Consider the following 27,707-nt stretch of genomic DNA (forward strand, 5'->3'; position numbering starts at 1 on the left):
TTAGTAAATCTACATTTGAGGTTATGGAGAAGCTATTCTAATATAAATTCGAAAGAGTATTTATATTACAGCAGAAAACTGTCAGAATAAACTGTAATTAAAATATAGAAAGTCGTGTGAATATACCTTCAGATAATATAGGATTGTTAACCCTATCCACCCATTATGTTCTCGACACCACCCGGTACTATAAATCCAAGCGTAAGTTGGTTGACGTACACTTAGAAGACTATGGACAGGGAGAACATAAAAAAACGAAAAGGACAAAACGACTACTTTCAGAACGCACCATCACAATTGGCGCCGACCTTTTATAATAAGCTGTCATAAAAATCAGACAAATTGATGATCCCAGCAAATTCAAATCTCAACATTACACTTCCTGGCGTCAAAGGTATTTTACTCTGTTGACGATTGTATAAAAAGCCGCTAGGATAACAACCATCAATAACCAGACATTATTACGCCCTTTCTAATATCTATATCAAAAGAAACGGTGTAAATGACTATACACATTTAATGCAAAATTAAAGATTAATTAATATTAAAACACTAGATGTAAGTTCAACACCATCAATATCGGTTTTTTATTAATTGTCATAGTGCTTTAAAAATGCAATATTATTACCTTACTTCCATTTAACAAATAACACGTAAACTGAATCGTAAAGCGAATCTTGGTTACCCCATGTATCTATGATTCTGTAAACATAAAATATGTTTTTAATAATTTAAACTGGAGTAAAATAATTATGGTGGAGGAATTTTTAATCACAATTACTAATTCGTATAACGTTATGGAGAGAATATAAACCGTACAGTGGTAGCTGAAAGAACAAAGAGGTTGGGGGAGGATGTTGTGGCGCCCAAAACATGACATTTGCCAGAAAACACATTGTAGAGGTCCGACCTCTAATTGGATTGGCTGATGTTAAACACACTCGAAGAGTCAACACATACAATATATTATTTGTTTTTCCTCTGTTTTAGTACGTTTTGTTCTGTCCAAACTGATTATGATACGAACTATTTTTATGTTGAATGAAATATTTAATACTTCAATGGCTTGCAGTGTACAGCACTACTAACAATCTTCACAACTAGAGTGTATAAAAATAGCGGAGGTAATAAACTTGTGTAAAACTCAAGAGTAAGAATATTTTATAGCCAAATATTCATCATTTCTGGGAACTGATATTGTTGAATGCCACTGTAATTTTGTTAGTAAATATGACGTAAATAGTGCGTTGTATAAATGTAAGCTGTCATAAAAAACATATAATTTAGTAAATATAAACATCCAATAAAGAAGCAATGATTTATTATATACTTTGTATAAGATTTATGACATAAATTAAATGTAGTGTAATTACTAATATTATTGATGAATTATATCCTGCTACTTTGCCTTAACTATTTTTAATGTGGTTTTATAAGAGTTGCAATTAGCTCGAAATATTTGAGTTCAAATTCCATTTCGTCATAGGACTGAACAATAACACGTATATTTAATACGTTATGTTAATATAAAATGCGTTTCAAAAGTTATGCTTAAACAAAGTAAGTAACAGTGTAATAAATATTGTAACAGTTAAATGTAATAGAAAAGATAAACTAGTATGAAAACTTAATTTGATAAGTAATATTACTATATTAATGATTAAACATAAATTACCTACTATATAGTAAAAATGTCAATTTATATATAAATAGCATTGCAATTTTAGCTATTATTCGGCACTATTATCCTCGTTGTTGTAAATCAGCACTGATTCTAATAAAAAATGCAGCCGTTACTTATAACCGTAATGCTACCGTATCATTTTCTTCCTTTTTAAGAATATTTGTTTTATGTTTACAAAACATATTTTACCAGTACATGATATGTTTAAATTTTTGTTTTGCGGAATTTATATGGTTTTTAAAGTATAGTATTTGTAATTAAAAATTATAAAAACATGAAATTAATAAACTAAGCGTTTTGTGATGATTGCTGTCTGGAATTTATTATTTATAATGGGATGAATATCGGAACCATCCAATTTCATAAATTTCACGATGAGTGTTGTATGAATATGAAAAATGTGGGGAACTAATAATTACTAATATAAAATATTATTACGTATTATAAAGTATTATAGTGGTGTTAGGAGAAAAAAAGAAAAGTTATTTTATTAATTCTCCTAATCTAATTGAGTATTGAAAATAATCGTAATAATCAATGATTCTGCTGCTGATTTACCTACTCCTAACATTATTAACAAAAACCTATCAGCAAGGATTCCAACCACGTTCACAATGATCTAAGAACAGATTTTACCATTATCGAAGTGCAACTACGTGGAAAACAGGTAGAAATATTTACAACCCACTTCTCACAGTAGGACTCCAATTGAAAGTCCGAGTGGCTTTTTATGATCACTGCACCAGACTAATGAGTCCTTGAGACTGCAAATTTCTCTCGAACAACAAATCTGGTGAAGCATAGGCTATCGGGCATTGATCTGTAATTTTCCTGAGTCAATGAGAAGCCATGCAAGCTAACTTCCCAGTGTCAGGTACATTCTTGACCATCAAAATCAAATATATATGTTTATCTAGATTTTAATAAATTAATACAGTTTTTCTGACCTAATTCCCCACTCTGCAGTAAAGTAACGGATTTTATATTCATATTTGTCAGTTGATGAAAATTGTTTGGAGTTTATTTAGTGAATCAGATGTTAGAAGCACCATACTTACCGTTTACTTACCATGGAATTTTAAGTTGATAACGGTACTCATTTTTGTCAAAATAATAGACGAGCGAGAATTTTCTCTCGAGTCTCTGTTAGTTTTAAGGATCAAGGATAGAAGCAGGTGTTTTATTTCACCATTTAGCTATTTCTATTTAAATAAATTCCAGTCCTTTTTTATTGATACAGGTACGATTCAATAAAACTATCAGACAAAAAATATCATGATATACATTGCCATTACTCTATTCAAAGGTTTTCAATGCAAATATTAAAGTTCACGTTGAGTTAATGAGTTATTTCTCAGTTTAATTTGAATTATTTTGTTAAATAAAATAAAACTTAAAACACTTATATCGTTAATAACTCATTTATATCGTTAATAATAAAAACACAACATGTTAATGACTTTTTGAACGATCCGAAAACGAAAATTCACCAACTAACTTAGCTATTAGAAACCGAATAAAAATTATGATTTAACTATATAATGTGCGTATCATGTTAGCAGTCAAACAATAACACTGGTGAACAATCCAATTAGAAGGGGACTGTGGTATAACAACGTGTATTTTGCACCCATCGACATGACCTGGCCACCACAGCTCCCCACGACCTCAGGACTGAATTATACAGCTGCAGTTTCCCAAATTACACTGTTGCAGTACAGTCACTAATTTCCCCACTGAACTGTCTTAAAATCAGGGTCAGCTATTTCAATTAATGCGGCTTTTATACATCGTTCCGGCTAGTTTCATTAACTTCTTTAGAATGCACTTTAAGGAAACGAGAAACTATCTAATATGTAATGACAGACTTCACAATAAACAGCAGTCTCTAAATGTCGACGCGAGTTATTGTTGCCACTTAGTCTTTATTAAAATGCTTGGATTATTTCTTTAAATATTTTAATTAATTATCGAGATGTACATAAGACTTATATTTTATTATGTTTATTACGCTTTTTAATTATTAGGTTTCATTTAATTATTTCAATTAATAACTTTCTGTCTTTTACGTTTATTTGAACTTAGTGTATGGTTATTACACTGACCGAGTAACTGACAACATTTTCTTAACTACCTAAGAGTCATAGCTTAAAAATAAATAGCTATTAAAAAAGTACCTCTTTTAATTTATTGAATAGTCTTATTTAAATTTCAACATGTAAAAGAATCTGGTTTTGTAAGATGTGTCTAAATTAATTCAGATTGATTACCAAGAAACCCACAGGTTTATAGGAACAAAACCTCCCACGAGAATTTGGGTTCATCTTTTTTCTGTAAGAATATATATACATAATCTGAAGAAACTAATTAATTTTTACAGATACTGTTTATTAACGTTTAGTTAACTTACTGCCCCGTAAGCCTAAGGAAAAAAATACCATAGTAATCGCGTTTGCATCATCTGACACAGCAGCCATGTTGTTAGATGGGGAGAACTGCACATTCGGCATTTAGGTTATCCCTTAACTTAAACATTACTAACACTCCAATGATGAACATTTAAAGCAATCTAACTCAGCCCAAATGTTCCAGATTGTAAGCTGATTGTCTGGAACGAGTATACTTTGTCACATAAGAGATCATTTTACGTTTTAAACAGGACACTACATGTAATTGTACTATCTTGTAACCCAATGTTGTAGTCTTATCTTTTAACAGTGTCCTAATATATTATGAATTCTCCCACTTACTTTTAGACATAGAAGAAAATAAGTTATACGAGTATAAGTTGGAGGATGGCACTGAATATGTTACGCAAAGTCTTTTCAAGGTTGTTAAAGACCTGAGGATATTACCAGAAAAGATTTACTTAATTGTTCACCATTCAAGTTCCTAAGACACGTCTTGGCTGAGGTAACAATCGATCCCAACTCCTAAAAATGACTCTGCAGATTATATTAACAATATTTTATTGGTGCAACTCTCCACTGGGGTTGTGAAGAACTAAGCTATGGATTCAGTAGTAGAATTAAAAGACGCTTTTCACTATCCTCTTACGGTGATACAAATGCTTAATCTCTCCAGGAATTTCACCTCACAATCTGTGTTAAAAGGTGGATCTTTAATAATGCACCCATAATTTCTGTCTTTCCAAGAACACTTTAAAAATACTTTAATCATTAAATTTGGATTTTTAAAAGTTTTTTGATCAGTAATCAACAACTTTAATGTCTCACTAATACTATAGTACTATAGTATTTAGTTAGGTTCATTTAAAATATATTTAACTTTGTACAATATTCAAGAGTGTTTGAAACCATTACAGAAACGTATTCGGCACATTCAACATGTTTGGACAGTAATGGCCACACGTTTTCTTCCTTAGTTTTTTAATACCCAAGGATAAAATTACACTTAATGCAGCGTCTGGAATCTGATGCTGTACAGTCTTGACACATGAAATGCGGAGCCATGTTCGACCTAAGAGACCGAAAAATGCCGACGAAGGAGAAGTTAAAAACGAACAATTTATTTCGTTTCGACATCAGAGACACATATATTAAAAAATATAAAATATCGTGTGATCCAGGTGAATTGGCATTCTCATTGTCTCATTAGGTGCACAACTGCTTCCATAAAATCTTTGTAATTTATCTTATATTTTCTAAATATAATTCATACATTCTACTGATGGCTTCATTAACGGATCACTATGAAAATTACTGAATCCAGTGTTTCCCGGTATATAAAACATCTTTATTTATCCTCTGATATAAAACTGGCAGGGTTATAAAAAAGGTTACTTTATTCTAATGCTTGAGAAACAGAAACATGAAACTTGGAGAGTATATCTACGTCAGTTGGAATTCATTTCTGGCTAATTAAACAATCTGAAGTGTCCTGAGGGGGGAGGATGCGCAGTAAACCTACAAAATAAATGAGAACCCCCTGTTTGTGATACATATACATAAATATATATATGTATATATATATGTATATATATATATATATATATTATATATATATATATATATATATATATATATATATATATATATATATTTATTTATTTACAAATAAAACCAAAATAATAAACAATTTAGTTGCAGTCGGGATCTTTATATAAATTCTTTAAATGTACAAGATCAACACACTAATTTCATGCACTAACCTTTACAAGATCTACTTAAACGCTAAGAAAAAATACACTCTGAGTATAAAAGCGTAGAAGTCAAATCGGTCGTTGATAAGGAATTTATCATAATTATTTATTTGCCATTAGAAAAGAACTGAAGTATTTCTTTGCCACATTTTAGTTAAAAGCTTATTACCTACAAAATAAATATTAATAAGTCCTTCTGACTGCATAAAAATGCGGGTTCCCTTCAAATAATTTCAATTAATTAATACTTTTTAAAAGTGCTCTATTTTCTATGTCATTTATTCCTACAATGTTTATTATATCAAACATAGCAACCATACGGTTTATTACAACGGTTCAGTATTCATCTATTTCTTAACATCCAACATTTTGTAATGAATAGATATTATGAAATATGGTTTGCGGCATTATATTCTTATAATAAAGACCTTTAATGCGATATGCACATTGACCTAGGCTTGCATTTTATGTTACTATGACACTGTCCACTAGACGATCTCCATATAAGCGTGTGATGGTTATTATATAAAAATGTAGTTAAGATTATTGGTTAAGCCTTATAACATTGTGCAAAGTTTATAAATTTTATCGGCCATGGTTTAGAATATTAAGATGTTTTCATACATTTTACACCCCCTGTAAATATGAGCAATGAAAATATCATATAAGTTCGGAATGATCTTAAATGCCCCAACCACCTCTTGAGAATTGTAAGATATTTTTGCCAAAGTATAAAGTAGTATCCATAAGATAATAGTTTATAAATTTAAACATATGAAATGGCTGTTGTTATTATATCTCTTATCTTGTTTTGAACATATTAAGCCTATCTAAAATATTAAAAGTAGTGTTACATTAATGAACAATTGAAATAATGAATGGTATACTTGTTGCTTTAAGAATATTTCTTCTAATTGGTTCTTCTAATAAATGGTTATATTAAAACGTTAAAACTTTTTAGGTTGTTTCATAGGTAACATAGGCTGAAGCAAACTGTTACAAAGTTATAAGTTATTTAAACAACAGCAAACTCATCTAGAATTATGGAAGTTTATCTTTTAAGAAGGAGGATAGAAAAGTTTTCTCGTTACACATAACGGTAACTTTATAAGGCAATACTTGTACAAACACAATATTACGCAATTATGCTGCGTTTGAATCATAATAATAACGTTGTTATTAAGAGATTTATTTAGTACCTTTTAAATTTTGACATTATTAACTTGTGTCACAACAAAGAATAAGCAAATGCTTATATCTGTAACTTTTGTGTTTATCCTTAACTAAATTTCAAAAAAGTTTATTTAAAATTGAAAAAATAAAAAGATATTTAGTAAATTACCAAAGACAGTGGATTTATTATTCAAATGAATTCTTCTAATTAACATATTTCAGATGAAGGAAGTCACGATCAAATTAAAAAATTACATTTTGCTTAGGTTAAGATCAATATTAAGTATATTTCAATGAATTAACGAACTCAAATCTATACCACAGCACTACTATAACAGCGTTTCCCAGGAATACAAAACGCGACATCACTTAAACCACTTCCACCACAGGACCGGAAATACACTAATAAGCAAAGTAGTCTCCCGTACTTAAGCGAGGGCCCTTCAGCCTGCTCTGAGCATTGGAACGGCACGATATACCTGTTGCAAATACTTCACTGGTAAATCACTGTCGACTATTTATTGCTTTAAACTGACACATGTTTATGTTAAACATACTTATAGAATGAAAGAAAGGCATGATGTAATTTATTATTTTTAATGAAAACTATAACTTTCATGTTTGGAATCAGTAAGCAATATTTGCTCTATATATTATTTTTGTGGTTGATTAAACTGTTATCTGTGGAAGTTCTACTGTATGCATGTAATGTATCTACCTATCACACTGGCTCAAATTATGTGTATATGTTGACATTAATATTACATCTCCTTTGCACTTACGTCGTAGAATTGCTTATTTAATTTCAAATGTTTAAAATTTTTAAAGTCTCTGTGTTTGTCCAGATTGTACTAGATATCATTTTTACAAGTTAATAAAATAATGACTACTAAGGTGGTCTCGTTCTTAGGATAGTTACTGTTAAAGAACAGAAAAACCAAACAAATCAATTAAAAATTTCAAAGATTTTGCAGCCCATACTAATAGTATTGAAATTGTAAATGTGCATTTCGCTTAAAAGGCATTTGTTATTAGAACATAAAATATTACAATATTTTAGATTTATTTATAAAAGTAGTTAAATTTATTATTATCGCAAAAGGTTTTTAATTAGTGAATTATTTTAAGATCTTGGCAGGTAATGGATAGTTGTCATTCTATTCAGAACACCGCTATTAAGGTAGTAAAGGTTGGCTATCGGCCAAATTAGTGTATTTTTTATTTTCATACCAATAAAGAAACATTGCATGGAAACAGTATACCAACATTGTGGGATAAGTGGAATTAGAATGATAAGATTTTCGGCATACTGTATGTACATCCTCTGAGACAAGAGTCCCGAATTATCCAGCGTGCCCCAATCCCAGGGGACTGAGCAGATGTGGTACCTGGTCAAGGCGAGTATTCCCAGTGCTACAAAGAGGTTAAAGACTTGTTTGCAAAGTTAGTATATAACTTGATATGTTTTGTTACAACGCGTAAGGAAAGAAAGAATATTTCTTCGTCAGCATTAGGTGCGATGTACTTTGTTTTAGCCTCTAATATCATGTATTTAGATCGTGAGAATAAAAAGCTATTTTACATAAAAAAATATGGTAAATAAAAACACTGATAAATCTATGATATTAAGAAACAACAACATGCATTAGCAAACAATTGAACATAAGAATTATTACGATGGAATAGTGATTAGTTTTAGTTATAGTTAATGTTATCTTTTCGGTTATTTTATTATCTAATAGTAGCTTTGATTAGAAATACTAATAGCTTTTCGAGATCAAAATTTCCTCTTTTCTTGGTTTAAGAAATCAATGGTCATACGTGCTGAGCAATGGTTAAAAGTGATTATTCAGCACAAGTAGAATTGTTGAGGTTTTTATTACCACTTACAAGAAAGTACCTCAACTTGTGTCTGTTCCATAATTGATACAGATATACCTAAACCAACCAATGAGTTTATTGTTTGTAGCTCAGTGTTAAGACTTTATATCGTGACCGTGAAAGTAACAACTTTGTGTCTTTTAAAGAGAACTAAGTAAATTTTAGATTCAATACAAGTTCAATACAATATTTTAGATGCAATTTTTATAAGTTCACATCCACCAATCACTGATAATATTTATGACCAGATATTATGCTAGCGTCTTAGCTTTTTATCTCTCTTTATTAAATACCGTATTATTGGAAACCAAGCGATTGAACCGAATATAGCATTTATAATCTGGCAAAAACTTAATAAAATTTTAAAGCTTATTAATCAATGTTAGTTTAGTTTCTGTTAGTAGTGAAATACTCAAAGAAACTAAAAAAAACTTACTACTCTTTTCTTATACAAAGATAGGTTTCCCTCATCTCAAAGTGAAAACATTCTAAATATGTGTTTAATAAAAAGAATATATACTATCCTAAGAATTTGGAATCATCAGATGCAAGTGATGAGTGTTTCTTGACGTCTCCGATGTATCAAGGTCAATGATATAATCACCAAAATTACTTGATATCAAAAAGAACATACCGTGTCCGCACTTGTCGATGTGGTTGGTCGCGCTCAGATTGGGTAGACATTGGCAGGACTTGAGCAGAGGGTCGCAAAAGGAGCCCTTGAATCCACACTCCATAGTTTCCTCACAACGGTCTCCGAACTTCTTATTGCCTCGTCCTTCCATAGACTCTGGAACAACCAAAATCTGTAAACATCAAAGTTATACTTTCATTTACAATGAAGGTTTTGGATGTACGTTGATAGTGTATGCAGTATTATTCTATTTCACCTATCCACTTTCCAAACGATTTAATCTGCCTTTTAATGAGATGGACTAGAATTGCGTGTTTTTATACCTTAAAACCGCAATGAAATGGTATCCATAATAATATAATATCCTGTATAAGTGTATATACTTTTACTTTAAACTATTTTAAGCTATGTAAATTTATAGAATACAATAAAAATTATCATTATAGATGGACTCTTGTTAAACCGTTTAACTTTATCAATAGTCGTAGCATTAAGCAATTTGTAAATGAAATAAAAATAACGAATTTGTTGTAGTTTAGGTTGAGGAATTTTAAGAACAAGACAGTGAGAGGCAATGTATAATACTAAATGTGCAAGTTTTAGGAAGTTAATAAATTGCTTCAAACATAATGATTACTAGCAGCCGAAAAAAATACTACTATTTGTTGTGGGAGGGGGAGGTAGGTTTAAGCGCGTTCAGGTCTGTACTCTTAGGTGCTTACGAAAATAAACTCGGCTTCATCCAGCTGTAGCTGATATAATTAGTCTATAACTAATTACTGTTAAATATACAGGATGTCTGTAAAGACGCAAAGACGTCTCCTCCTCTTAAATTTACAATAAGTGGAAACAGCAACATTTATTTAAGTGTACGTTTATAGGACTTAAACGTCGGCTCGGTTCATAACTGCTCGATAGTTAATAAAATAATAACCATATTCTACTACTTAGAGGGCAGCTAGAACCAATGGGATATATATATCTTAGAAACTTAAGTCTCTAGGATGACTTTGTTAAAAAATACGTCTAGTAAATTCGACTTCAAAATAAAATTATTTAATTTTACTTTAGGCCAAAAAGGAATAACTATATATATATATATATATTTCATCTTTTATTTTACTTGCCAACAAATTTACAAAAAAATTATAAAGAGGCATTCTACCTGTAATCTAAGAACATATTATAAAAAAAACATTTCATAGAAAAAATCATTATTAGAATAAGTTATTCGAATAAGTTTACTTTTTAATCACTGAGAGGCAATCTATTGTAGAGCAGTTATTGCAAATAATACATATTCTTAAATACTAATTACGTTCTTAGTTTTTAACTATTATTTTAAGAGACAATTTTAAATGGGTGCTAATAAAAAAGGGACAGTCCTAAAATTTAATCGAATCGTTGCTGATTAAACTTTAATAGGATAGAACAAGATTGCGGATTTTCCCACCTCGCTGTTGTGGTACACTATCTCCACAAATGCAGACACATTGTGTTCTCTTCAGCAAACCACAAGTACCACAAATTGAGTTGAGTTGCCACACACAGGATTTTCTAAGTTAAAAAAAACTTTCGTCGCTGAATGAACAAAAAGTTGTATTTTAATTCCATTAAGATAAACGTTGCGCGTTTATATTTGGTAACGACTTCGTTAACTTCTTTGATGATTTCAAACAAAGGATCTTTGCTTGGGTTCTTTAGACTAGATCCTAACTGGCTCTTAATTAACCCTAGAAGCGGCAGTAACTTTTTCTTGGAGAAATACGTCAATTTGGGTCTTCCTGCAGGGGTTCGTTAAGGCCTTTATAAAATACAAGCTATAGATTGCCTTGTCACAAATTATGGTTCTTAAAATCAAAACAAGAAGTTATTGAAAAGTAAAAATAATTATTGTAAATTTATATATTTGCGTTTTTAAACTCTTAAAATACGTACCTAAAAATGACAAAAACTCTTTAATAAAATACTCACAAATTAAAAAACCTATTTAAAACTCACACTTTGATTACAAGTTACAAAGTTACTATTTAAAATAATAAATACACACACACACATATATACAGGGTGATTCATGAAGTTCTCCACCCACTTCTACAGCACATTGTACTAGTAAAAATAATGAAAAAATGTTATATAAACGTAGGTCCGAAAACGCTTTGTTAGCGAGTTACAGCTATCGAAAGATTTCGCCTGAATTCCTGGGTAAAGAGTAAAATAAAGCCATACTGAACTTTTGGAAAGGTTAATTAAGTAAGAAATATCGTGGATTCTTATGTATTTTTACCTGATAAAGCTAATAAAATAGGTTTCAGAACTGTACCTGTAGTAGTTTTTGAGGGATTCAGGGTTAAATGCAAAAAATTGGGGCACGAAACAATGTTTTTTTAAGTTTGATGTACAATAACTTTGTTAAATTGGTAATAAATACATAAAATCAACAAACATTAATTGTAGAGAATTTAATTCTGAGAAAATTGATATAATCAAAGTCTAAAATAAAACAGAAATAAGTACCAAAAAATCGATTTTATTCAGTATAATACATTACTAGCTGTAAAGAAATACCGTACAGTATTTAGTTAAAATAAAACAAAAACAAAATGTTTGTTCCTTAATGATGAGATAAATTGAGAAAACAAGATTAACTGTTAAATAAATTTGTTTGTAAATAAAAATATCATGTCTTATTACGTTGTATTTTTTTTTTTTAATAAAAGTTTACATCAAATGTTCGAAAATAAATGAAGCAAACATTTTCCCATTATTGTTTACTAATCATCGAAATGCAGTTTTTTGTTTTATTAATTTCTAAGTTGGTAACGCACGAATAACAGCTGATCAACAATGGTATTCTGTACTGTTACGTTAGAACTGTGTATTAGTGGTGTTTTGCAAGCTACAGCAGGAGATCGGGTTCTGTGAATCGTGTTATTAAATGCAATTTTTCTGTGAGTTATAATTCGATTGTTTATTCAGCGAAAAAATGCCTTACTTATTTACATCAGAGGAATATGCTGATATGGTTTTTATCTTGGGTTACTGTAATGGTAATGCTAGAGCTGCTGTAGAAGAATATGAACTACGTTACCCTAATAGGAGGATTCCAGATTACAAAACAATTACTAGTTTTAAGCAAAATTAATCAGGTTGGGCCAACCGTACGCACCTTTTTATAATAGATGTTCGAAAATGAGGCCATCATGATCAAGACATTTTGCAGCACGTTTGTGTATTGCTTTTGTTGCGTTTCTTAATTTTTCAAGACTTCCCTGTATCTGCACAGCGGAATCCATAATACGGGCAATTAATTCATCACGAGAATTCACTTTTGTCTTGTATACAATGTCTTTCATCCATCCCCAGATGCAATAATCCAATGGAGATAGATCTGGTGATCTTGGTGGCCAAGGGTGAGGCCCTCCACGACCAATCCAGTGTCCAGGAAATTGATGATTTAAGTAAGCAGAAACGGCACGTGAAAAGTGGGGAGGTGCTCTGTCATGCTGGAAGTACAAATTTTGTCTGAGATGTAAAGGAACATTCTCTAACAGCTGCGGCAACTCTTCTTGAAGGAAATGCAAATAGAACTCAGCATTTAGGCGTCCAGGTAATATGAAAGGTCCAATCAGCCGATTGTGCAAAAGGCCACACCAGACATTGACGCTAAATCGGTGTTGAAAGTTCTGTTCCACTACCTCATGTGGATTCTCTTCTGCCCATGAGTGTTCATTGTGCAAGTTATTGACACCATCCCGAGTGAGTTGTGCCTCATCCGTAAACAAAATACGCTTGTAGAGTTGATTATTAATATTCAAAAAGTTGCAAAACTCCAAACGAAGCGGACCATCCCCTAGCTGTAGATGTTGAACCTTTTGTTTATGAAACGGATAAAATTTGTTTCGATTAAGTGACCTCCACACCGTTGACTGCGAAACTCCTATCCGCCTAGAAATACGTCGTGTACTTACACCTGGTCTGCGATGAACAGCATTAATAACAATATCATCATCAAGTTGGACAGCTCGTTCATAATTGGTTCTAGTACTTGGTAGTGATCCTGTTTCCCGAAGAGTACGAAAAGTTCCCGAAATTGTTTTGGTATCTGGAATCCTCCTATTAGGGTAACGTAGTTCATATTCTTCTACAGCAGCTCTAGCATTACCATTACAGTAACCCAAGATAAAAACCATATCAGCATATTCCTCTGATGTAAATAAGTAAGGCATTTTTTCGCTGAATAAACAATCGAATTATAACTCACAGAAAAATTGCATTTAATAACACGATTCACAGAACCCGATCTCCTGCTGTAGCTTGCAAAACACCACTAATACACAGTTCTAACGTAACAGTACAGAATACCATTGTTGATCAGCTGTTATTCGTGCGTTACCAACTTAGAAATTAATAAAACAAAAAACTGCATTTCGATGATTAGTAAACAATAATGGGAAAATGTTTGCTTCATTTATTTTCGAACATTTGATGTAAACTTTTATTAAAAAAAAAAAATACAACGTAATAAGACATGATATTTTTATTTACAAACAAATTTATTTAACAGTTAATCTTGTTTTCTCAATTTATCTCATCATTAAGGAACAAACATTTTGTTTTTGTTTTATTTTAACTAAATACTGTACGGTATTTCTTTACAGCTAGTAATGTATTATACTGAATAAAATCGATTTTTTGGTACTTATTTCTGTTTTATTTTAGACTTTGATTATATCAATTTTCTCAGAATTAAATTCTCTACAATTAATGTTTGTTGATTTTATGTATTTATTACCAATTTAACAAAGTTATTGTACATCAAACTTAAAAAAACATTGTTTCGTGCCCCAATTTTTTACATTTAACCCTGAATCCCTCAAAAACTACTACAGGTACAGTTCTGAAACCTATTTTATTAGCTTTATCAGGTAAAAATACATAAGAATCCACGATATTTCTTACTTAATTAACCTTTCCAAAAGTTCAGTATGGCTTTATTTTACTCTTTACCCAGGAATTCAGGCGAAATCTTTCGCTAGATGTAACTCGCTAACGAAGCGTTTTCGGACCTATGTTTATATAACATTTTTTCATTATTTTTACTAGTACAATGTGCTGTAGAAGTGGGGGGAGAACTTCATGAATCACCCTGTATACACATGTGTGGGTGTATATACAGGGTGATTCGGTTAGTGTTACCGGCACTTTCCGAGCTGATTGTACTATAAAAAATAAAGAAAAAAGTTCATATAAACATGGGTCCGGAAATGCTTCCTTACTGGGTTATGGCCAATTGAAGATTTCACCCAAAATTGTGTGCAGGAGGTCAAATGATGATTTGCCGTGTGTTTATGAAGAGATATTTATAGGCGAATGCAAATTTTTCTAACGGATTTTTAGATGAGAAATTGAATAAAGTTCATCTCATAGCTGTATCTCATTTAGTTTTTTTGTTATACTACAAAAAACAGAAATAAAATAATTTTGAAAACACTTTTTTAAGGTTTAACGGACAATTATTTTGTTAAATAGGCATTGAAGACCCACATTTTTACAAAGAAACTTGCAGAAAATTTAACTCTGAATAAAATTATGTGCCACAAGGCTATTAAAAGCGAAGTATTAGTTTCTGGAATTTAATTTTACAACAAACATTCTACCAAGCAAGAAATTCCAAAGCAAAGGAAAACCGCATTTTAATGACATAGAGTAGCCTACACATAAGATTTATTAGGATGCAATTTAAATTAAGTTTTAAATAAATTATTGTTTTTCATCTAAAGCTTATAATACTACGTACCACTTTCATAACAGGTGTTCAAAAATCAGTCCTTTTACTTCAATACACTTAGCAGCTCGCTTTCTGATTGATCGAGTTATCCTCCGCAACGCTGCACGATTGTTTTTGATTTGTGCGGTGGCATCTTCAATTCGATTTATTAACTCTTCACGTGTATTTACTTTTTCCTGGTACACCAGGTTCTTCATCCAACCCCATATACAGAAATCTAATGGAGTTAGATCTGGTGATCTTGGTGGCCAAGTGTGTGGTCCACCGCGACCAATCCATCGCCCGGGAAACTGCTCGTTTAAGTGCATTGTTACATTATGGGAAAAGTGGGCAGGGGCACCATCATGTTGATAAATAATATTGCACCTTGCTGCTAATGGAACATCTTCTAATAATAGTGGTAGTTGTTCTGTAAGGAATTCTAGGTAAATGCGGGAATTTAGATGTCCTCGGAGAATGAATGGTCCTATTAATCGATCATGAATGAGTCCACACCATACATTTACACTAAATCTGTGTTGAAAGTTGCGCACGATTGTACTATGTGGATTTCCCTCTGCCCAAGTGTGTTCATTGTGAAGGTTGTTGACGCCATCTCGGGTAAATTGAGCTTCATCAGTGAATAAAATGGTTCTATGATGTTGACGGTTTCTAATTAACCAGTTGCAAAATTCCAATCGAAGAGGAGGATCTGTTGGTTGAATACTTTGAACTTGTTGTTTATGGTAAGGGAACATGCTATTTTTGCGCAAAGTTCTCCATACTTCAGACTGAGACACTGCGAATCGCCTAGAAAGACGCCGTGTACTGACACCAGGACTGCGTTCAGTGGCCATGATTATAGCCTCTTCCATATCTAAATTATTCTGGGCAGGGCGATCCCGATAATTATTAATACTAGGAAGTTTACCTGTTACTCTTAGGGTACGAAATGATCCACTGATCGTTTTTGGGTTTGGAACTCTGCGATTAGGAAATCGTCTTCGGTATTCTGCAGTAGAAGCGGTTGCATTTCCGTCACAAACGCCTAAGACAAATACCATGTCGGCATATTCTTCCGTTGTAAATAACAAAGGCATTGCAATTGTGATAGTAAGTTACTTTAAAATACACTTCACTAACAAACGAGTAGTAAATTAATTGTATTAAATTGCACTCATTAAACTAGTACAGAATTGGTAACAAATAATTTGGATTCCTCAATAAATTTCAGTGTATTGTTGAACAGCTGATTTGTGATACCAACTTATAAAAACATAATTTGCCTTCTGTAAAGCTAACGTGACAAAGATATGTAGGTACATGATGTAACCATTTGGATAGTCCTAAAAAGTAATAGTATTATTGTTTTTTAGTTGAGCATTAATCTATTAAAATCGTATTTACAATTGTATGCTAATCAATTATTTGTGTACCTTATATCATTACATTACGGTGTTTATTTACTAAATACGTATTTCTTGCTTGATAGAATGTTTGTTGTAAAATTAAATTCCAGAAACTAATACTTCGCTGTTAATAGCCGTGTGGCACATAATTTTATTCAGAATTAAATTTTCTGCAAGTTTCTTTGTAAAAATGTGGGTCTTCAATGCCTATTTAACAAAATAATTGTCCGTTAAACCTTAAAAAAGTGTTTTCAAAATTATTTTATTTCTGTTTTTTGTAGTATAACAAAAAAACTAAATGAGATACAGCTATGAGATGAACTTTATTCAATTTCTCATCCAAAAATCCGTTAGAAAAAGTTGCATTCGCCTATAAATATCTCTTCATAAACACGCGGCAAATCATCATTTGACCTCCTGCACACAATTTTGGGTGAAATCTTCAATTGGCCATAACCCAGTAAGGAAGCATTTCCGGACCCATGTTTATATGAACTTTTTTCTTTATTTTTTATAGTACAATCAGCTCAGAAAGTGCCGGTAACACTAACCGAATCACCCTGTATATATATATATATATATATATTTGAATTAAAAGTTGAACATATGGATGTAACAGGAAGTGATGTAGTAGCTAATACAATACAAATGCATCATTTATTGTTTAAAGCCTACATGATTGTTTAAAGTGATCTAACAGCTGAAAAGATCAGGATAAGCCTTATGCCTACAGGTAATTAGGAACAAATATAGTTTAATATTTTAAACACTAGCTTTAACAAAAAGACCTTGTATACTAGTGCGTTGGTATTACTTGAAGAGTTATTTTATTGGACTTTATGTAAGCTAATAAGTAGATTATTTATTGCTTTATCTTTTGTTCAGTAATATGGTATGTAGAATACCGATATTCATACCATATATCATTATCAAATTTGCAGTAATATTTCCTATTACGAACCGATTACGAACTATATTACATTAGTTTTCCAGATAATATTTAATAAACAGACATTAAGTAAACATTTAAACAGGAAAATACATACAGAGAGTATAATTATCCATCTGTATATAGATTGTACTGATATGTAAAGTAATTTTCACTTTAAAAGATTTTAAGTGAATTTAAATATTTTAAACATTATAACACTATTTATCACTATAAAGCAATAATTAGTTTTATAAATCACATTAACGCATAACATTTTAAAATCACCATGTAAAGTATTCTTAATACCTATTTAATTGCTTAGTACTATTTATAGTTACACTATCTAATGAAAATAATGATTTATAAAAAGTTAATTTTACTTGTATAAGCTTTTTGTGAGCTTTAAAAATTAAAAATATAATTTTATAGAGCACATAAACCGTCATTATAGATAAAATTGTTTTGTAATACACCTTTGTAATTTAAAATATTTTACATACACATAATAATACACCTTTTAAATATACTGTTTTTGAAATACCCAAACGCTAAGTTTGCATGTGGCTACTATAGCAATTATAACGGTATTCAAATATGTTTTAGATGTTATCAAGAAAGAAAATTTAATTTTAAAATAAAAATTCAAGTTATTATAAATAATAAATGTTAAGAAGCACGCTGAAGTTTGTAATTAATGCCGAAGGCATATGTACTTAGTAAGAAGTTGAACCAATTAGGTTTAATCGTGGTAGAATCTTGGGGATTACAAGCAGTAGTAATTGTATGACATTAACTTCAATTTCAGAGTAAAATTCAAAGTCTCATAATGCAGTAGTAATTTAAATGTATGTATTGTTAACTTAAAATTTCTAATTAGATATTGTATTTTATTTTATAAAGGGCATCACGACAGCCTCGGGTGCTACATACTTCGAAAAAATTGTGTTTCATTTGAATAAACATATTATTTTGTAAATTGTTATTATTTAAATTAAATTACACATTATAATAGGCACTATCATTTTTTTAGGGAACTTACGTTATTAATGAAGAGTTTAGTTCTCAGATAGGCCGTTTTAAAAGTTTAATATTGTTAGTACATCAATTGTTTTGAAGTTTTCAGACTAACTTAAATTTATAATGTTTGAACGAGTAAACTTTGTTTATTTTATTTATATAACATAAATGCCGTAATAAACTGTGCTTTGTAAAAATAGGTAAATTGTCCTACGTAGATTTGAAGTAAATGAAAACAAAAAACTTACCTGTAACTTACTGTTATAACTATTCTGAGATTATTGGGAAATCAATAATGGACAATGAGAAAGTCTCAACAAATTATTTCTCATAGACTCTCTCTCTAAAGTTGTCCCCGAGTTGGTAGACTAGAGTATAGGTCTAATAGAAACTCTTTGTCGAGAAGCCGAGATGTTTATAAACATCTCCGAGACAGAAATTCTCTTTTTACTCCTTTCCGCGTCACATGACATTGGACTTGGATCTCTCTGTCAGCGATATTTGCGATAGTTCAGATGAAATGTTAACACTAATAAATACACAAAATTCCCAAGTTTGAATGTATTCTTGTTTACTATAGTACATATTATGGTAATGGGGTTTACCATTGAAGAGATAACAGTTGAAAATTCAATTATAAGAAACAATTCCTAAGTGTAATACTCGTACATTAAAAAAATTAAAATATTGCTTCTATCTTAACTCAGCACATGGTAAGTTAGTTATAGCAAATTTAACCAGAGAAAGTTTTAGATGAGATGCTATGCTTTTACTTAAATTCAAAGTAGATAAACATATTTTGGTTATGTAACAAGCGTAAAACAAAACACTTATTTATTCTAACTATTGAGATTGATAAATAATTGGTGGCAAAATTAAACATAAAAAATCACAGATAACTTGACAAGGTTTCATAGTAACTATTATCATTGAAATTAGTTGTCTTTTTAGTGCAAAATTTCAATTGAGCGTTTCAACGATATAACTAACTTAACAAACGAGACAATTCGCCAAATAATTTGTCCAAGCCTGAAAGAGAAATGAGCGTAACCGCTAATAGATTGCTTCAAATGAATATCGGATTTTACAGGATTTACTTTGGTACCTTTATTTGCGTATCATACAAGTATTGCGCTCTTTCTGGGACTTTCTCAACCTAACGTGCTAATGGAGTGCAGCCGTGTTTCACTTTGCAAATAGAGATCTGGGACTTTCTCAACCAAACGTGCTAATGGAGTACAGCCGTGTTTCACTTTGCAAATAGAGATCTGGGACTTTCTCAACCTAACGTGCTAATGGAGTACAGCCGTGTTTCACTTTGCAAATAGAGATCTGGGACTTTCTCAATCTAACGTGCTAATGGAGTACAGCCGTGTTTCACTTTGCAAATAGAGATCTGGGACTTTCTCAACCTAACGTGCTACTGGAGTACAGTCGTGTTTCACTTTGCAAATAGAGACCTGGGACTTTCTCAACTAAACGTGCTAATGGAGTACAGCCGTGTTTCACTTTGCAAATAGAGATCTGGGACTTTCTCAATCTAACGTGCTAATGGAGTACAACCGTGTTTTACTTTCCAAATAGAGATCTGGGACTTTCTCAACCTAACGTGTTAATGGATTACAGCCGTGTTTCACTTTGCAAATAGAGATCTGGGACTTTCTCAACCTAACGTGCTAATAGAGTACAGCCGTGTTTCACTTTGCAAACAGAGATCTAGGATATTCTAACCTAACGTGCTAATGGAGTACAGCCCTGTTTCAATTTGTAAACTTAAATCGTACACATTTTCCTACTCACCACAAAAGATGACATCTTTAATTCATACAAATTAATCAATGTAAACCATCTGTCAGGTTCCTTCATGACTCAGCTTTAGCACATCCACCAGTGGCTACCAACCCTGTGCTTTCCTGTTTTCAGACACAGATAGACAACATATTTCAGCTGTCACGTGTTACAGCGTAATCTGTTGGAGATCGAGAGTGTGCTATATATTCGAGTGCCGACTAAGCCAGTGTAAGAAACTAATCTCCGCTAGTAAGTATTTTTATATAATGTTACTTATTTGAGATGTGAAATTGTGGTTAAAAATTTCTGTTTTCAATTATGTGATATGTCACTGTCAAATGAGGATCAAGAAACGACAGTATCTACTCCGTCATAAGATATATTGACTGGGGCGATTTAACAAAAGTAATAATCAGTTTTTGTTGTAACGAATAAACTTTCATCACATCATAATCTATTTTAACTTCATAATTTTTAGATAGGTTAAACTCTTTTTCAGTCCTAACCACCCATTTATCTATACCAATAACAGAAATATAGCCGTATTTTTCGTGTCTTAAATTGTAAAAATTGTACAACAATGTTTGTAGAGCGAAAAATAAAAACTAGCTGAGTAAATTCTCTAACCATGTAGACATTTTCTCAGGATTGTTTATTTAATTGTAACAAAAGCCTACCTCAAATCCACTCATAAGAAGATTCATTATACATAAAAGTAAAACAACAGGACTAATGTCTAATGACAGTGAATAAAGAGAACCGTTGTGTTGTGTTTTATTATTCGTGCAATATAAAATATAGAATATGAAACTTAATACATGTCACTTTGGCACTGTCTCTGCCTGAAGTTCATTTAATGTTATATATTTGTGCCAACAATCTAATACATTTATTATGCTTATTCATATGCTTAAAAACGTATAAATAAGTTGCGTAACAAAGCGGTAATATAGTTTTTAATAATCTTTACAAGCTGGGTCTCTTCGTTTATCTCCTTCAGACTAAATCACTGGAGGTTTTACACATCTATTTCAATTTGTAGTTAACCTAGTAAAACAACAAACTAGTATGCAATATATTCTTGGTAATGTGGATAGCTTTATTACCATTTATTTGCACAAGTATATAGTGTTATGTAAATTTATAAGTAGTTCTTTGCAGTTTTATAGCTCAAAACACTACCAAGGAAATGTAACGTTTGGTGACGTGCTACCACTATTTTGTTTTACACAGTAATTAGTAAAAGGAACGTATTTCAATTTAAAAGAACGAACAGGTTTTAATTTCTTGTTTTTGATTCTTAAATTAAATAGACAGACCAATAATAGGCTGCGTACTATAGTGGTGATGTTCATTTTTAAATGATAATACTATCCATTGAATTGAAATTCAAAGAAACTTGAAATTTTTGTAGAATTCACAGAATAGGTAAAGTAAAAACTGACCATGCGCACACACTTATTAAAAGTAATGAATGTACTAATGTAAAATTGTGATCACCATATCATACAGCAACGTGGGCGAAAAGAGACCTGCCGACCTCTATAACAGTAGGGTTCTTTAATACATCAGTAAGGCTTGCGTGTTTTCCAGCCATTAAATGTTAAGTCCAGCTCGAGCTCCGTCTATATCTCCACTCACACAGACACACACACACACACACACACACACACACACACACACACACACACACACACGTGATCGTCGCGTGTAAGTGCCTCGTCACAGGACAATGACTCCTAATGGGCGTTTGTCTCTGGAGTCTGGACTAAGCTATAACTTAACCAACTACGCACATGAAATGCGGGAGTCAATCCTTCTCCCATTGAATTTGTATTCATGACGTTTATATTACTGTATTTTGTAGCAAAATTTAACATAATAGAATACTGAAATGTTTTATAACAGATTTGATCGATCTTACATTATTCCTATGAAAATAGCATTTTGAACAGAGGGGTTGTCAATGAGACATACCTTCGGTGCTGTAAGTTCAAAGAGAGTTTTATACGTTCAACTGGAAATGGACACACATTAACATTTACTGACCTACTACTATATTTATACTTGTAACAGTGCATTAGCAATAATGTATTCATTTCATTTATTATGTATGTTACTATTCCTATAACATACACTGTATTCCCATTTGCTTCTCCATACCTCTTTTGTGCATTGTAATGCAGTTATTTTATAGGATCTGTCAATTTTGATCGATTCTTTACCATTTAAAATATAAAAGTAGTTAGCCAAAATGAAATTTTCGAAATCATCGAACTTTATTAAACTATTTAGTTTCGTTTAAAAATCAAATTTAAACTTTGGAGAACTAATTATCCTCCGGTATTGTTGATTTGACGAAAATGTAGTGTCTAGTATTGAATATCCGAGGAATTATTTGTGATCATTCCTCATACGCCTTCACAAATTTCCACACATAATCACGTGCAAACACTTACATTAACCCTACGCTGTGTCTATCTGATTACATTCATTTATCTATTTAATGCATGTTATATTTCTTATCTATGAGACTTTTTATCATATATTTTGAAGCAAGAGATTCTCGAAATATTTTGTAACAGATATTCGTTAAAACTTTGAATAATATACAATAATTGCCATACCTCGTTACGTTGTCCATGAAAGACGCACAAAAAGGGCCATTCATAGCTATAGGCATTTGTTAAAACCATTTTCTGATCCTTATGGTTGATAATTCAACCTGATATGAATAGATCTGACATTGAAAACTGTCATCATCAACACCAGTGTTTTACCAGTATTGCGTATCTGGCATTTTACTTTTTATTGATGTTATTACGGACAATGGTCTCTAGAATATGCGGCAATTATTTCGGAAACGATCTATTGCTATCCCCACGATAAAGGTAATCATAACACGGAATTCTCCGCCGGAAAAATCGCCTACATGAGTTGTGTCACTCATATGTCATTAACACATTACACGTAAAATTGGCAATCTCAAAACCATTTGTCACCAAATGTCACCGCGCTAAACATTTCTTAGTGTGCTTTTATTTAGTTAGCAACTGACAATGACGTTAGACGACAACGCCCATGGCACTGGCTGATGATTCTAGTATCTTTCATTATTACATGTGTAATATCCTCACGCAAAATTTTAATTCCGCTATGCCAAACACTTACCCAAACGCTGTTATCATACAGGGATGCAGTTCGAATAAAATTTGTGAGTGGAACCCTTATACATTTTTACATGTTCGTTTAAAAAGTTAAAATATTTATTTTTATAGCAAAAGGTCGTACTATTCTTTATGGACTTTATTAACAGTCATTAATAAGCGTATCATTAAATAATATAATTATTATTTTGCTATCTGGTAATAATATTAGATTATAAATATTGTTATTTCTTTTGAACTTCTCAACCTTCAGCCTGTATAGCTGGGTTATTCCAAGATGTAATAAGTTACATATCATAGGAAGAAAATCAATGGCATCTGCTCAAATAATGATTCAAAAATTTATTTTGGATTTAGTTATGAGCTATACAAAAGTATCGTGAACTTCGTTGAACATAGCATGAGGTTATAATACTCCCCCTCAAATGGAAGTGATGGCGAGGGGGAAATAGTAGGCTAGCCATCTACAACTTAAGCTATCTTATAATTTCTGTAGTTCAGAAGCTGCACATCTTCTGTCGGTTCCATTATATGGTTGATATTTTCTAGAGCATGTCTGAAAATAAAAGGAATCCATTGTAAAGGCCTAATATTATTCAGTCCACATCCGAAGGCCACCCAAATCACAAAAAAAAACCCAATACCAACTAGGATGCTGTATCCAAGGTCAAGCCATGCGCCTGTAGGCTTTCTAAATTTTTTGCCATCTATTTCCACTCACTGCCTACACAAACAGACAAAGTGGATCTGGAGAATTTAAGAGATCTGCTGTATGTAGAGCAACAACAGCAGGTGCACAATCCAATTACCCCAAACACGTGTTATTAAGCTGACTCGGCTAACGGTTTCAAAATTTACTCAGAAACAAATCATTTCGGCCGAGGAAATAAAACTAACAGATTGCTGTAAGTTAACTCAAGTCAGCTCAATCAATCAGAGCAGTCTCCATCACATCAGTTAGATGTGTCTAATCAATCCACCAACTCCCAAACAGAACGCAGTATTACTATTCCTTCCAAATTCGATTCATTATTTATACATAACCAATTAATAAGATATATTGAGGCTATTGTGATGCTAATTAAATAGTCTTTTCTTAGTGAATTAGGACTTGCGTATACTGCACTAAGCCACTTGAGGCCTGACCGACCTGTACATATCTTGCATAACAAAATAGGGCTTAACACCATCAAGCATAATTATTAATAACTGAACATTCAAGACTGACCTAACAATAAAATACTCACATAAATAATAAATAAACCTAATACTTTTTCTGGAAAATCAACACAGTATTCGTCACCTAAGCCCCCTATGTTAACCATTAATATTTCAAGAGAAGAAGACGCTCTTCAACTCTCACACAACCTCAAAGTTTAAGCTCAACTCTGTTGGCCGATATTTTACTCATTTCACTCAGCCCCTTTCGAGTTCATTTTAGACTAAAAATTACACCGGATCAGCAACTAACAACTCGTCAAACCAACAATCCGAAATGGTCTGACTGGTTCATGTTGTCCATCCGCGATTCGGTCACTGTCCGCTGCTTTACTGATTCATAACTCTCATGAAACTACATACATATCTCATTAATTTATTTCATTAATGATAGCTAGACAGCTCGTTTGCAGTTGTCTTTTCGCAACAATAAAAAACACATTTTCTTAGTTTGATCTCTCGAATCAAAGACACTTTTTGCATATGTTCATCAACTTCATTATTTCACTGTTTTATTTCATTGTCACCACTTAAAAATTGCCCTCATCAGAGATATTTTCTATTTTGATCACATTAACGAGATTTGAGTATTTACATATACCACATCAAATTATTACTTAAGAGCGACCATTATTTTACAAAAGAAAGCTTAAGTGTTACAAAACACATATTTTTGTATTCCAGTTATTGATTAAAGAATTGACCCAGTTATTAATATTTGTGTAATAATTCAATTTACTACTTTTAACTATACATGTATCGTCATTAGATAAACATTAACAAAGCCTATGACTAGAGGGGATGGAAACATTTCATTTCTGTTTGTCTGTCTGTCCGCACTAAATCTCGAAAACGAACTCACCTAAAGACCTAAAATTAGGCATGAAGCATCATTTCTCTATGAAGGTATATGTTCCTCCATGGGATTGCTGAGCACTAGCGAATGTTTTTACATTGGCCTTATAAATAATCGCGATGGCAACGAAAAATTAGCTGATTAGAAGATTTTTGTTGCGACCAAACTCACTTTGTGACCAACTTTTAAGATGTGACATATTAACACACGCAGTCTAACTATCCCAACACATAGAACATAATTTAATGGTGACTTGGTGTTTAGACTTTTATATTTAAACATTGATATGAAACCCCAATTGGTAAACATAAATGGGAATATATCAAGTGGCAATACATCTGGAGAACAATTTTATCTGAAGACTCGAAATTTTGCATGAAATTTCATTTATATACAGACAATAATGAGTGCTATAATGGTGCATCTCTTATCATGGAATGTAGCTGGGTTTCGTTGAAGACTATTACTCAGTAGGCTGACAAAATGTCTCTTTACTTTGTCTGATGATATTTAGATCAAACAAAGTTTATTTGCCAATTGATTGTAGTTTTGTATGTCAATAATGAAATAAAGATATAAATTTGAATTTTTTTGTTTTTAACCTCAGCGAAATCTGTTATGGGACACGCGATGTGGCTTACTCCTACCTTGCCTTATATTGGCCATATTATAATAGAAATTAGCTCGTATTGGACTGGAATAGTTTGTTCCAACCGTCAGCATTCACTTCTTGAAAAATACAGTTACGTTGTCTTGATTTATGTATGGTTTAAAAATGATTATTTATCGATGAATCATTAATTGTTTATGAATTTCTTTGTAGAATAAGGATATTTTAAATTATATTGACGAGTCACCGGTTCATTGTAGATCTTATCTACTACAATTATGTAATTTTTATGGGAAAATAAATTTCTGATTTCCGTAACAAGCGATACCTCTATAGCTAAAAGGAACCATACAAATTTATGCCACTTGTGTGCCACAACTCATGTAAGTATTGCCTTCCTCTACTCGAATTTCAATGGTCAAGTCATGTGTAATAGTCAAGCTCCTGTTTCACGTCCCTTATCCCATGAACTGTTTTGGTGAATTTTAATATACAATTTAAAACTAAATTGCACTCAGTAGCAGAAGTACAGATCAGTAAATTATGAGCAATTATTCACAACAGCTTGCCGTTGTTAAAATATTCTAGAATAAATAAAAATTTTGACAATCCGTTGACAACATGGCTGGGAGGAAATATTTCAAGAGTTGTGTAAGCAACATTTTGATGCGGTGTAAACCGCAAGATTTTAATGTACTAAGAACTAATAATTGAACTAAAGGCGTGATCATTCCGAGCCAACCTTCTTTCAGTTTCCTCTGAAAATTCATTTCAAAATTCATCAGGAATTAAATTACGTATTATTATTATAGGCAACATTTTCGCTTTATGAGTTTAGTGTATAGTGACAATAATTTATTTTTTATGGCTGCTATTGAAATGATTTCAAACTTTGCTGTAGAATAATTTGATTAGTGTGTATGATTTATAGAGCTCTGACAGATTCGGCTTAAACAGAGACCTGAGTCGTACACTAACTTAGAATACTTCGTTTGGAAATTAAAGAGCTAACTTTATTTACATTGATTAAAACGAAAACTAGACTTAAATATAAGTAGATCTTTCAGGTCCATAAGGAAATTTAGCAAGTAGGGAAACTAAATAGTAAATTTGGACACCTTGACTTTTACCTGTCACTAGGACGCTGCACCGTAGCAGTAAAGGTTTTTACTCACGCTTCCAAGTCCACGTAATCCAAGGGTTTAGAGAAATAAAAAATATTTACGTCTGTTGACGTTATTCTATGTCTTCCATAACCAGGTTAAGCGATTCTGTTACGCTATTTGCCAACTGTTTGTGGTCTAATATAAATTGATTGCAGAAATGTTATTTTTAATTACAAATGTATGTTTTTAAACAATAGCTTATTAGTGACATTACAGAGTACATTTAAAATGAATTGCT

At 31.8% G+C, this 27,707-nt stretch overlaps 1 protein-coding gene across 3 annotated transcripts in view; it reads right to left on the reverse strand.

The window, feature by feature from the left end:
* LOC124369254 overlaps nucleotides 1-27,707 on the reverse strand; it is a 276,312-nt gene that overhangs the window by 92,632 nt on the left and 155,973 nt on the right. For all 3 annotated transcript variants that reach the window (XM_046827147.1, XM_046827148.1, XM_046827150.1), the window contains one exon: nucleotides 9,535-9,690. In XM_046827147.1, coding sequence (XP_046683103.1) covers nucleotides 9,535-9,690 — 156 coding nt within the window. The remainder of the gene's footprint in view (nucleotides 1-9,534; nucleotides 9,691-27,707) is intronic.

This window comes from Homalodisca vitripennis, chromosome X, assembly GCF_021130785.1.
Source record: "Homalodisca vitripennis isolate AUS2020 chromosome X, UT_GWSS_2.1, whole genome shotgun sequence".
Taxonomy (NCBI): domain Eukaryota; kingdom Metazoa; phylum Arthropoda; class Insecta; order Hemiptera; family Cicadellidae; genus Homalodisca; species Homalodisca vitripennis.